The sequence below is a fragment of the Hemicordylus capensis genome, chromosome 1, assembly GCF_027244095.1.
Source record: "Hemicordylus capensis ecotype Gifberg chromosome 1, rHemCap1.1.pri, whole genome shotgun sequence".
In the NCBI taxonomy this organism is placed as follows: Eukaryota; Metazoa; Chordata; class Lepidosauria; order Squamata; family Cordylidae; genus Hemicordylus; species Hemicordylus capensis.
Genome location: NC_069657.1, coordinates 455,189,450 through 455,202,812, shown reverse-complemented (window position 1 = coordinate 455,202,812; position 13,363 = coordinate 455,189,450). Strand labels below are relative to the sequence as shown.

Genomic DNA, 13,363 nt, shown 5'->3' with positions numbered 1-13,363 from the left:
CTTAGAAGGTTCTGACTGTCAGGCCAAATGTCCAGCCGTCTCCGGCTTGGAGGAGTCTCTTACTGGCAGGCAAGCTTTTTCCTGGAACCCACCAAGAAATGACGAGAATCTCACTTCTCTGGCCAGGCTTTTATGGTCACCACTCGCCACAATTCAGAGCTGTCAAGCAACAAGGCAGTAGGGATGTCGTGCACGGAACCAGGCAGGGGGGGTTCAATGGAGGGGGGTGCTGCTTGAGGAGCAGGGGAGGGTGCGCTTACCCCTCCCTCCGCTCTTCCCCTGTCGGCGCTCCTTTTCCCCAAAGTTAATTGGGGCAGCAGAGTACCTCCCTGCCACCCCATTGACTGGATACAACCGGAAGTATCCAACGTCCTGGCGCACGCAGGAGCGCTGGATACTTCCAGTTGCATTGGGGCAGCAGGAAGGGACACTGCCGCCCCGATTAACTTTGGGGGAGGAAGGAGTGCCAGCGGGGGAGGAGTAGAGGGAGGGCTAAGTGCACCCTCCCCCACTCTTAAAGCAGCACACACACCCCCGACCATCGAACTGGTTCAGAGGCCCAGAAAGGTTCGTGCAGGAGCGTAGGGCTAGCCATGCCCCCACGTCTTGATGTCAGATGCGGGGAATGTGTTCTCCCTCCCAGACAGGGCCGCGTGGCCCTGTTTGGAAGGGAGATTGGCCCATGCTGCATTGGGCAGTGTGGGCTGGAGCGACTTAAGGCAGGGAGAGCCGTTCCGGTGCGGGCTGATCCCTCTCCTAAACGGTGTCGCGCAACCCCGTTTGGGAGGAAGGTCGATCAGCCCCACTGCATTGGCAGCAAGACCAGGAGTGGCTCTCCCTGCCTCTAAGAGTCACTTCGGCCACACTGGCTGATTTCGGCTCCAAACGGGGCCAGGCGGCCCCGTTTTGGGACCAAAATAACACCCCTGCATCTGACTTTAGACGCGGGGGGCGTGTCTGGGGCCGCACTCTCAGCCCCTGATTGGTGGTGGCCCGGGTTCTTTGAACTCGTTTGCCCAGCGTTGGCTCCGCCCCTGGGTTCATGCACATCCCCACAAGGCAGCATTACTCAACCGGCTGAGGGCCACAGACTTCCAGCGAAGCACGGAGAGCATCCCTTGGCATCTCTTTCATCGTTTTATACCTTGGAGTGACAATAGTTGTTCACTCTTTCCCCGTTGGGTCTCCCACCAAGTCACGTACATCGCGCTTGACCATCTTGCCGAGAAATTCCCTGATTTCATATTATTCCGTTACGTCAAACTGCCGCATGTCTGGGGTTTTTTTTATTTTTTGAAGTTTCAGCACAGGCAGCAACACTTACTGTAACATCATTGAAAAAACCAGCAGCCTGCCTTTTTATATCTCTAATCAAGCCTTCGGGTTTGGTCAAGTTAAGCTTTCCATATCAATCGCTATTGCCAAAATGCTTCTAATACCAGAAGTTACCCAACTCAACCTCCAGCAACACGGTCCCAGCTCTCCTTGCTTCTCTAAACCCACAGATCAGAGTTCCAGCACTGATGGTCACCGCCGGGAAAGACCGAGTTCTCCACCGCGATTTGAGCAAAGGCATGGAGGAGTGGGTGAGTGGACTGTCTTGCTGGGCGGTGTAGCCGCCAGGGCCTGCCGGGCAACGCATGCATGCTGTGGGCTCGATGAGGCCGAACCATCCCCTCGCAATGTCCTTCCTGTTGCACGGCCAGCTTGGAGGAATTCCCATTGAGAGCTCCTTTCAGCTGGCTGGGAGTGGTGAAATGTTCCTTGCAGGTGGGAGGAAGGGAAGCCAGAGAAGAGACACCCACTGGGAGAGCATGCCAGATCCTGGGGTCCTACCCAAGAACTTATCTCTGAGTACTTGGTTAGATGGCGGGACTCCCTGCCACAAGATAGGGCTGAGGCCCATGGTTTACCAGCCGTCAGAATGCAAAATACACTTAAATAAATGTGGCAGACCTTTCTCTCGTGTATAGAAAAGGGGAAAGAAGAACAAAACTGGGAGCATCCAGTGTCCTTGAGTATCCGCAAACCTGTTCACCAAGTGAGGAAGCCCTTGCCCTCTGGTGAGGACATCCAGCAGCCTCCTCCAGCTTTTCACTTGGACTGCAGTTCAGAGCAGGCAAGAAACAGTGGGGCTCTCCCTTGCTGCTCTTCATATTTTTTTTCCAGAAGTGAGATAGACTGAGTGAGTGCTGCATTGACCCTCAGCTTCCTGCACATGCATCAGCTGACTTTGGGAAGGAGAGGGAGTTGGTGGCCGTTTCAAACCATGACTGGCTAGTCAGCCAAGCCAATATTTGCAGGTGCCCAAGTATGATGCATGCAACAGAATGTGCCTGTTGAGCGATCTCTAGCTGGGAGAGCCTAGGCCAGCCTGCCTTGTCTTGAATCAGACCATGGGTCCATCTAACCCAATGTGGTCTTCTCCAGCTGGCAGCAGCTCTCTGGGGTCTCGGGTAGAGAGAGGTTCTTCTCGGCAATCCGATCCAGGAGTGTATCCGATCCAGGAGATGTAGGAGATGAACCCAGGATGGAAAGCACATGCCCCTCCTCCCTCACCACAGAAGTCCACCTTGCTATGGCACCTCCTGCCCTGCTAATTCTGCCGTCTTCCTTGCTTTACGACAGTGTTGACATAAGACTAATTCCAACTCTCCACCTCCCCCACTACTGGACTCTGGGAATGGCTGGTCATTAAAGGCGGGGGAGTTGCACCCCCTTCCCACCAAACCAAAAGAAATGTTCGTGTCTAGAGGGAACTTGGAATGATCAAGAGCAGGTGAAGGAACCGTCCTAGAGAAAAGCAGCTCATCTGAAGAGGGGAGCCTGCACCATCCCTCCTCCCTGTTACCGTAGCTTCCCTTCTTGCGTTATTGGCTGGAATCGCTGCTAGTCTGGCTTCTGATTCCTTGCGGGCACCTCAAAGCATCACCCCCCAAGGTGTGCCACACTGTGGCAGCCAGCATGTGAATTCCGGGCGTGATGCTTGGAGGCGCCTCCCCCGCGCTCCAAGGGATCCAAAGCCAGAATGGCTTGAGTAGCAGCTGTTCCAGCCAATAATGCAAGAGAGGAAGCTACAGCAAGCAGGAGGAGGGGCTGGTGCTAGCTCCCCACTAGCCTGTCTCTAGGGTGGTTCCCTCTCCTCCTCTTGGCAATTATGGCTAGAGAACATCATTGCCTCTAACTCCTTCTAGACATGAGCAAGCTTTTTGTGGTCTGGTGGGCAGGGACACAGCCATGGAGGGAGGCCAGGGGCTGCCTCAGGGACTGGGCTCGGCCTTCAGGAGAGCTTTGGCCACCAAGGCAAGCCAGGTCCCCAAGCCGCTGTGGGTGAAGGCAACATGGGGGCAGGGGCTGGGCAACTGGGCGCCCCCCTCCCCAGCCCCCAAGCCCACCCGCTGACTGCTGGACCTCTTCTCTATCCTGGCACTGGGCTCCCAAGGCAAGCCAGGTCTTGCCTTGGGAGGTCCCTGGACCTCTTGCCTTGGGAGGTCCCTGGACCTCTTCTCTATCCTGGCACTGGGCTCCCAAGGCAAGCCAGGTCTATCCTGGCACTGGGCTCCCAAGGCAAGCCAGGTCCCAAGGCATGCTCAGCCCCCTCACGTTGGTCAGGACACGCACCCGAGAGGCTTCTAGCAACTGCTCAGTGACCTCCCCGCACGAGGAAACCCTGGCCCGTTCTTTCTCTCTCCCCACCCCCCGGGTGCCCTTTGTGGTGTCACTCTCTCAGGCTTTTGTTTTTTATGTCAGGCTCAGTCGGACTCCTCGGGTGAAATCCAAGTGACTCCTCAAGGTAGCAAAAAATATTAGAGGTGCCACATCTGGAAGTTGCACCCCAGGACCCCTTGCAATGTTGCGGGGCAGCCTTTGGCCGCTGTGGGTGATGGGAGTTGTAGTCCAGCCACATCTGCGGAACCCAGTTTGGAGTCAGGGGTGATCTTTAAGAGTGATGCCCCAAGAGTCCTGGGCCCGACTTGGGCTGGATTTGGTGTGTTGGTGCCAAGAAGGGAAATAGCTGGGCCGGGCCCCTCCTGGACCCCTCATGTGACCCACCTCTTTCTTTCTAGGTCCCCCAGCTGAGCCGTGAGCACATTGAGGAGTGCGGACACTTCACACAGATGGAGAGGTAAATGGTGCTGAGAGCTGGGAAGGGATTGGGGGGGAGGAGGAGGAGGAGGAAGCCAGGGTCAAAGAGAAGTACCTTCTGGTTGCTCAGGGTGGGGTCGGAATGGGGAGCCCCGGCGAACATTTTGGGACATTTTTGGGCTGCTTTCCCATCTTCAGATGGAAAGATATAGGCCCTTTCTGTCTCCTGTAGCAAGAGAAACGGTTGGGGAAGGAATGGTGTTGATCAGAGAAAGGGTGAAGCATCCCTTCCCATTCGCACTGGGGCAGCTGTCGCTTGCCATGTCCTCCATGCGGGACCTTGGGGGTCAGCTCCGGATCCTTAGCCGTTGCCTGACTTGGCCAACCTCTGACACCGCTCCTAGTACAGAGCACTCTTCAGGAATATCCTAGTAGTAAGCAAAAAATCAGAATAAAAACAACTGGCAAGAAAATTAACTCGCCGCCCCCAAATCCCTGTCATTTGGGAAGAGTTAGTGTTTGTGCCATGCTGATGTCCAGATGCACTGCTCTTGTGAACACTGACGGATGTGCAGGAGGAGGCTAGCTGAGTCCTCCGTTCACAACAGGCATTATTGAACATGAGCATCTGGTGCTGCCTTATACAGAGTCAGACCACTGGCCCATATTGTCTACACAGACTGGCAGTGGCTTCTCCAAGGCTGCAGGCAGGACTCTCTCGCAGCCCTGTCCGAAGACGCCAGGGAGGGAGCCTTCTGCTTGCAGCACAGATGCTCAGCCACTGAGCTATGGCCCCATCCCCTGAGGGGAATCCCTTGCAGTGGTCACAGGTAGCCTCCCATTCAGATTCAAACCAGGGCAGACCCTGCTTAGCAAAGGGTCTTAGCATTCATGCTGGCTACTACAAGCCCAGCTCTCCTTCCCCAGCTTGAACATATAACGCTGCCTTACACCCTGTCAGACCATTGGCCCACCTGGCATAAAATACCCTCCTCTACCCCCACTGGCAGCAACTCGGTGAGATCGCTGGGAGAGGGTGCGTCTGAGCGCGCGGGCGTCCATGCAGCAGCATAGAGCATTGTGGTGAAGGTGCACCTGAATGCAGACCTCTCCCCTTCTCTAGCTATCAAAGATGTCTTTGCAACAAGTCCTATCGCAGTAGCCAGCTTCATTTCCTCCACCAGATTGCTTGCCCCACCCCCTTCCTGCCTGATTGTTCCTCCTTTGTGTTTCTTAAACTGCCATCCCATTCTAATGTCAGAGCAGCTGTAAAAAATCAAGGTCTCCATACACAGAAAGGCATCTTGCCACCCACCGCTGAGTGGAATTGCCTTTCGGCAGCATCCCCGGAAAAATTCACTGGGTGATAAATTCTAGTGGAGAACAAATACATCTGGGAGGATGGAGAGCGGAGGGAGGCAAGCAGTTTGCATCCCAGGAGGAATCCACCCAACTCTTTCTGTTCTCTGCTGCCTTCCCCACCCACTTTACAAGGAGGTATAAAATCTCACTAGCGAAACTGTAAGGCAGAGGAATACGCTGGATTTATGGGGTATATGAATAGGGTGGATGGAGCAGTAAAGGGCAGCACTATTCTAGCGTCTGGGCAGAACTGCCATTGCACCCCTTCTTCCAGGAGGTATAATACGGAGGAGGGAGAGAACAGGTGCCTGCCAGGCGAAATGGAGGTCAGACCCCTCCCAAGTTCCAGATCCTAGTTCTAGGGTCTGTCGTTTCAGGCCAGTAGCGTTGCGGGTGGAAGGCTGAGACAGAGTGCGGGGCCTGGCTTGAGGCCATCCTGGTGAGTTTGTGGCAGAGGCAGGATTTGAACTGGGCCCTTGCAGGCTCACAGCTCCCTCTCTCTCTCAGCCCCTCCACTGGCACCAGCTTTGGCGTATCCACATATTGCCTGCCTATTCCCTTCTTGAAAGAGCATGGTCCAAGAGGCACACATGTATTTATTTATTATTAAGAGATTTCATATACCGCCCAATCCATAGACTCAGGGTGGTGTGTACAAAACATAAGAGAAGGTCCTAAAAGTCTGCCCAACGTGGACTTAATTTGCATGGTGTGTTTTGGCATCCGTTCTGGGCCAAGAGTTCAGCTCTTTTGTGCGTGGCAAAATACCTGCCTTATGGTGCATTTTCCCTACAGGCCAGCAGCCGTGAACAAAATTCTCATTAAATGGCTGGAGGGAGTTCACAAGAACGCTTCGCTGCAAAGGACTGCCAAGCTCTAAGTAGGACTTCACTTCAGCCCCGAATTACTACTGGGAGAATTTATTTAGAGGAGGAGGAGCGGGAGCGGGTCCTAGAGAATTGTTCTGAAAGCGTTGGAGGGAGTTCCAGAAATGCAATGTATGTTTCTGTCAATTATGTGCAAAAATCAGATATGCTGGAAGCAAGAGAAAGCTGACTACTCAAAAAGTGATTTAAAAAAGCAGGAGTCTAAAAATGTGCAGACAAATGGGGTTTTGCTGTCCCTGGGTTCTCGGCTCACTTTGGCTCCGCTGAAATTAAGAGGTGGGAGAAGAAAAAGCAATTTATGAGAACAGTCCAAGAATGTTCTCATTCTTTCTAATTGGGAAAATGTGCTTTGGCAGAATATTTTCACCATCTTGGAAGCCTACCAAATTGTTTGAGGTTCCATTTGGCTTGGTGGTGACGAGCCCCTCACCCAGCTCCAAGATGACTTGCAAGATTTTTTATTTTTTTTAATTGTTGCATGTGCTGCTTTGCTTTGCTCTGCTCTGGACTAACTACTCCGTTTTTGTGCTTTATTCAGTCAGTCAAAACAGACACGCACAGGCTGCCCTGCTTTTGGAGAATGCAGAGGAAGTCAGTCATGTGTCGCCCTTCTGGTCTTTCTGCATAACACGGAAGATATGGAGACCCCAGGAAATGTGGGATTCAGCAAAGATGCCCTTTATTTCTAGTTTGACCCTTGGTCTGTCTGTCTGCTTGGAGCTGTCAGGCAGAGAGGGGCCTTAACCAGCCTTGATACCAGAAAATCTTTAACCAGGTCTTTGTGGGTGCTGTGATTGTACAGGAGCAGAAAAGGAAGTGTGTCATGGAGTCGATTTCGACACCTGGTGCCCACAGAGCCCTGTGGTTTCCTTTGGTAGAATACAGGAAGGGGTTGACCATTGCCGCCTCCCACACAAAGTGAGATGATGCCTTTCAGCATCTTCCTATATCACCACTGCACGTTATAGGTGTTTCCAATAGTCTGGTAGTGGTTAGAGTGGTTAGACTGCTGGACTAGGACTGGGGAGATCCGAGTTCAAATCCCCATGATTCAGCCATGATACTTGCTGGGTGACTCTGGGCCAGTCACTTCTCTCTCAGCCTAACCTACTTCACAGGGTTATTGTGAGGAGGAACTTAAGTGCGTAGGACACTGCTCTGGGCTCCTTGGAGGAAGAGCAGGATATAAAATGTAAAACAAAAAATTCAGCTTCCCAACAATCTTGGCTTTAATTATCCATTTTTAAAAACAAAGGCAAGTTTCAAGCCCTTACGCTTTCAGAGTAGGGCTGGAACATTTACTCCATTCTAATCAGTTAGATGGATCAAGATATATTTTTAATTGACTCAAAGTTGCCCCTTATTAACCAGGCAGGAGATTTAATACAAGTACCTAGGGGCAGGCCCTCTCAAAGTGCCATCTTCCAAGAGGGTTTCCTTCCTGCTGTCCCTCATAGGTGGAAACAATCGTTTGAAGACTACAGCTGTGACATCCTTTTTTTTTTTTTTTGGCAAATTCAATTTTTATTGATTTTAACAATAGCAATATTATCATTCATTAAAAATACACACATAGAAGATGGACTTCCCGCTCACATTTCTTCGTGAATCAACAAATATAAAGTTTACCCTTGCTACAGCTGTGACATCCTGTGCACACATTGTCTAAGAACAGAGAGAGAATGCTTTTTGCTCCAGACCCCTTGTTCTTATCCATAAGCAAATTGAGTAGATCAGGGGTGTTCAGACTTGGGTCTCCAGCTGTTGTTGACCAAACCACCCATCATCCCCAGCCCCAATGGCCTTTGGCGATTTGGAGCTGTAGTCCAACAACATCCAGGGACCCAGGTTTGATCTACTCCAGGGGTTCTCAGTCAAGAGCTTGTATGGTTGTAATCTAGGGTTTCCCAACTTTTGGTCCCCAGATGTTGTTGAGAATTCCCATTGGCCAAAGGCCATTGAGAGAGAACCCATGTAATCAATAAACTGACTAAGATTTCTTTAGTCAGGTGCCTTCTCCATTGTAAATATATCTGCTTAAAAGCATTCGGGAAATGGTGGCGAAATTGCCCAAGCATGAGAGGTGACTGAATAAGATTTGCAGGGGCTAGACGTAGAGTTTCTGTGTCCTACATCTTTGCCCCTCTCCAAATCACTACAAATTCTGCAGCACAAGAGACAGTCTGAATGGCTTCGTCCTTTGTTACCTGTGAGTGTCTTTCTCCACAAGATCCTCACCAAGGATCATCAGGAGGGGTCTGTCTTCAGGTGCCACCGATTCATCTGGTGGCGATCTGGGATCAGGCCTTCTCGTTGCTCCTGGGTTGTGGAACACGCTTCCCCGTGGATAGAAGAGGATTGTCTTCCCTGGAGGCCTTCAGGAGAGCCTTACAGACCCATCTTTTTAGCCTGGCTTTTAATGCTATTTAGTTTTAATTGTTAACTTTAATCTACATTTAATTGGTTTCTTATTTTAATTGTTATGTATTTTTTATTTTAGTGTAAACCGTCTTGAGCCACTTTAGGAAGGACGGTATATAAATAGAATAAACAAACAAATAAATCTGTAGATGTTGCCAGTTTGCACAAGCCATGCCAATCTCAGGATTTGTGGGTTCAAGATTGAACACCTGCTCCCGCCAGGGATTAACCCAGGGGCCGGCCTGCCTTCATACCTACCCGACATGTGCCTTAGCCCTGGGCGATAGCTGCTTCTTTTTGCTCATTGTTGCTGCTGCTTCGGAGTGCAAGGTGATATCTGTATAGATTCTTGGGTGTTTGGCGCTTCCACTGCAGGCAGGGTCTTCCTTCCTGCTGCTTTTATTGCTGTAAGAATTCGTTGTACACCATTTGTACTGGATTAAAAGCTTTTAAAATGGCAGTCTTGTCGTGTGCAAAAATCTTTTAACGGGGAGAAAAGAGGGGGAGATGGATCTATCACCCAAGGATATGCTACCATTCAGAGCTTCCTTCTGTGTTCATTTCATGGTCCAGATGAGCCCGTCTTATTTGAGCTGCTCTGCCTCCTTTTAGTCTCTGTGCTGCCAATGCAACCAGGGGTGGGGTGGGGGTTTAGTAACCATCTGCTTATTGTGCAACTCCGGTTGGGTGTGTCTTTCCAGTGCAGCAGCTCCATTGCACAGACCTTTTATGTCCCCTAAGAGCAGTTCCTCAGAGACCTAAATCATCTCTGCTAGACCTGAATCCTCATTACCAGGGTTCCAGGGATGCCCAGCCTAGTCCTGAAAAGTTCCAGGGATGAGGACTTTTTATTTTATTTTTTAACGGTGACCCACAACCCTGGAATGTTTCAGGTTGAGTACTCTGGAGCAGGGATGGGCAATCTGTGGCTCTCCAGATGTTGCTAAACTACAACTCCCATCATTCCCAGCTTTAGTGAATTGTGGCTGGGGGTGATGGGAGTTGTAGTTCAGCAGCATCTGGAGAGCCACAGATTGCCCACCCCTGCTCTAGGGAGAGTCCCCTAACGGCTTTTGCCTCCAGCTCCGTGGAAGCCACCCTGTCGTAGATCTTGCCCCTATGCAGAGAAATATTGGAGCCCCTGAAACAGGCTGTGGGATGGGAACAGAGGAAGCTGCCATATACTGAGTCAGACCATTGGTCCACCTAGCTCAGTATTGCCTTCACAGACTGGCAGCGGCTTCTCCAAGCTTGCAGGCAGGAATCTCTCTGAGCCCTATCTTGGAGAAGCTGCTAGGGAGGGAACTTGGAACCTAGATGCTCTTCCCAGAGTGGCAGCTCCATCCCCTGAGGGGGAGATCTTACAGTGCTCACACTTCTAGTCTCCCATTCATATGCAACCAGGGTGGACCCTGCTTAGCTAAGGGGACAAGTTATGTTCCCTGCCACAAGACCAGCTCTCCTCCCCATTTGTAATGGGGTGTTGGGTGGTAGTCTGACTGAACAAATGCAGAATCAATAACGAGATCAGCTGAATGGGGATGTGACAGGGTTACCTAGGAAACTGCCATATACTGAGTCAGACCATTGGTCCATCTAGCTCAGTATTGTCTTCACAGACTGGCAGCGGCTTCTCCAAGGTTGCAGGCAGGAGTCTCTCTCAGTCCTCTCTTGGGGAAGCCAGGGAGGAGGGAGGGTGCAGGCAGCATTGGTGAAGATTGGCTTGGCCCAAGTAACACTTGATCCAAGCTCATGCACAGTCTCAGTAGCGGCTTTCCAACAGCAGCAGCTCAGGACTGATTTGTGCCAGGGATGGATACGGGAATAAAGACAAGTATGGAATTGGAAAGGAAAGCTAGCTGGAGTTGACACTCCTCAAAGCTGTTGGGAGTTGGGATTGTGAACTGTTCTGGCCAGATTTACATTTTGCAAGCCCAGAGCGGGCATCTTAGAGAGGGCAGGCCCTCAACTGGGGCCACTGGCCTCTTCACACTTTTCATTTAGCAGCCTCCACTCTCCTGTCAAACCCACAGCCAGGCCTGAGATATTCACAACTACAGAGGAGACACTCATTGTGTTGCCAAAGTCAACACTGAATCATTAAAGACGCAGAAAAATGCAGCGCGAGCCTGAGAGATTCAGCTGGACGCGCTTCAGCCGCACGCCTGCCCCTCTTTTGACATTCCTGAGCAGGGTGTGTTCTCACACACGTCTGCAGTCGCAAGTGAAGAGCAAAGCATCGCCAGTTGACCTTCCATATTGCCTGCCATCACCTCCGCTTGATCGCCTGCAAGGCATCCGGCAATGAGCTGCTCAGTGTGTGTGTGTGTGAGAGAGAGAGTTGCCTGGGCTTGGCAGGTTCCTGGCCGAAAAGACATCCCATAATATGATCAGACTGACACTCTCCTTTACCCTTGCCAAGGGAGGAGAGCTGGCCTTGTGGCCGCTAGCGTGAATTGTCATGCAGGGGCTGCCCTGGTTTGCATTTGAATGGGAGACTGTGTATGTGAGCCCTGGAAGAGATTCTCCTGAGGGGATGGGGCCGCTCTGGGAAGAGCACCTGCCTGCCTGCTTGCATGCATGCAGAAGGTCCCAAGGTCCCTCCCTGGCACCATCTCCAGATACGCCTGGGAGAGACTCCTGCCTGCAGCCTTGGAGAAGCTGCTGCCAGTCTGGGTAGACAGTACTGAGCTAGTTGGACCAACAGCCCAAGTAGTTGCTCATCCACTGAGGTGGAGGCAGCAGTACTGGGGAGCTTGGATTTTCCATGAGGAAGGGCGGCCCCATCCACATCTAACTGGCTCCCTCACTAACCATTGCCTGAGGTGGCAAGAGGTGGCCGTAGCAGAGCACAGTGCAAGCATCCGGGCCAAGGTCGGCCCCTTGAAGCCCATGACAGTCTCAGGAGCAGCTGGCAAAGCCTGCATCTAGGTGTGACTCCCAAATTGTGGGATCTGGGACACATGGGGCATCTTCAATGCAACCACAGGCATGTTCTGAATTTAATCAGAGCAGCAGTGTTTAGGGAGGCAGTGGTACTTAGGCCAGGGTTTCTCAAACCTGGGTCCAGGGAATGATGGGAGTTGTGATGGGGATCTGGGTCCAGGGAATGATGGGGATCTGAGAAACCCTGGCTTAACCCATTCTCTATGGGCCGTTTGTCCACCCCCCAGCACAGGACCTCCAGTGACTGTTGCTGAAGTCTATCTTATGTTTCTTTTAGATTGTGAGCCCTTTGGGGGCAGGGAGCCATCTGATTTATTTATTATTTCTCTCTGTAAACCACCCTGAGCCATTTTTGGAAGGGCAGTATTGAAATCAAATTAACAACAAAACAACCCTGGAAAATCAGACATCACCCAGACCTGGCAATGGCTTAAGAATGGCAACCTGAAGAAAGAAACAGAGGGTTTAATATTGGCTGCACAAGAACAGGCACTAAGAACAAATGCAATAAGAGCAAAAGTCGAAAAGTCCACAACAAACAGCAAGTGCCGCCTTTGTAAAGAAGCAGATGAAACCGTGAACCACCTAATCAGCTGTTGTAAAAAGATCGCACAGACTGACTACAAACAAAGGCATGACAAGGTAGCAGGGATGATACACTGGGACATCTACAAAAAATACAAGCTACCTGTAGCCAAAAACTGGTGGGACCATAAAATTGAAAAGGTTGTAGAAAATGAAGATGGAAAAATATTATGGGACTTCTAACTACAAACAGACAAACATCTGCCACACAATACACCAGATATAACTGTAGTCGAGAAGAAAGAAAAACAAGTCAAAATAATCGACATAGCAATACCAGGGGATAGCAGAATAGAAGAAAAAGAAACAGAAAAAAAATCACCAAATACAAAGATCTACAAATTGAAATTGAAAGGCTGTGGCAGAAGAAGACCCAAATAATCCCAGTGGTAATTGGCGCCCTGGGTGCAGTTCCAAAAGACCTTGAAGAGCACCTCCACACCATAGGGGCCACAGAAATCACCATCAGCTAATTACAAAAAGCAACTTTACTGGGAACAGCCTATATTCTGCAACGATATCCATAATAATAACAGCAACAACATTGATAATAAAATCCAGCCCTCCCAGGTCCTTGGGAAGGACTCGATGTCTGGATAAAACAAACCAGTCAATAACACCTGTCTGACTGTGTAAACAAGAAATAATAAATGAATGAATGAATGAATGAATTAATTAATTAAATATTCAACCCCAGCTGCTTTTCCCCTGGGGCCTCTTTTCTCCACAGGTGGAAAAACTACTGGGGCTTTTTGTGCAGCAATAGGCTCTGAAGGACAGCACTGAAACCTTACCCTCCTCTAGCTGCAAATGTCCTCTCACCCAGTTGCATTAATACTGCTGAGAGACTATTTACAGGTGAAACTCGGAAAATTAGAATATCGTGCAAAAGTCCATTAATTTCAGTAATGCAAATTAAAAGGTGAAACTGATATATGAGACAGACGCATTACATGCAAAGCGAGATAAGTCAAGCCTTAATTTGTTATCATTGTGATGATCATGGCGTACAGCTCATGAAAACCCCAAATCCACAATCCCAGAAAATTAGAATATTACATGGAACCAAGAAGACA

The 13,363-nt window shown here is 50.4% G+C and overlaps 1 protein-coding gene across 3 annotated transcripts in view; it reads left to right on the top strand.

Moving 5' to 3' along the window:
• The window catches only part of EPHX2 (epoxide hydrolase 2), a 91,706-nt gene extending 82,490 nt beyond the window's left edge, over positions 1 to 9,216 (top strand). Inside the window, exons 17-20 of one of the 3 annotated variants that reach the window (XM_053249519.1) lie at positions 1,506 to 1,586; positions 4,068 to 4,126; positions 6,244 to 6,328; positions 6,874 to 9,216. In XM_053249519.1, the coding sequence (XP_053105494.1) occupies positions 1,506 to 1,586; positions 4,068 to 4,126; positions 6,244 to 6,328 (225 nt within the window). In that variant the 3' untranslated portion in view covers positions 6,874 to 9,216. Of the gene's footprint in view, positions 1 to 1,505; positions 1,587 to 4,067; positions 4,131 to 6,243 lie in introns of those variants that run through there. The other 2 variants (XM_053249539.1, XM_053249530.1) reach the window with 2 other exon arrangements.
• The last annotated feature ends 4,147 nt before the right edge of the window (positions 9,217 to 13,363 follow it).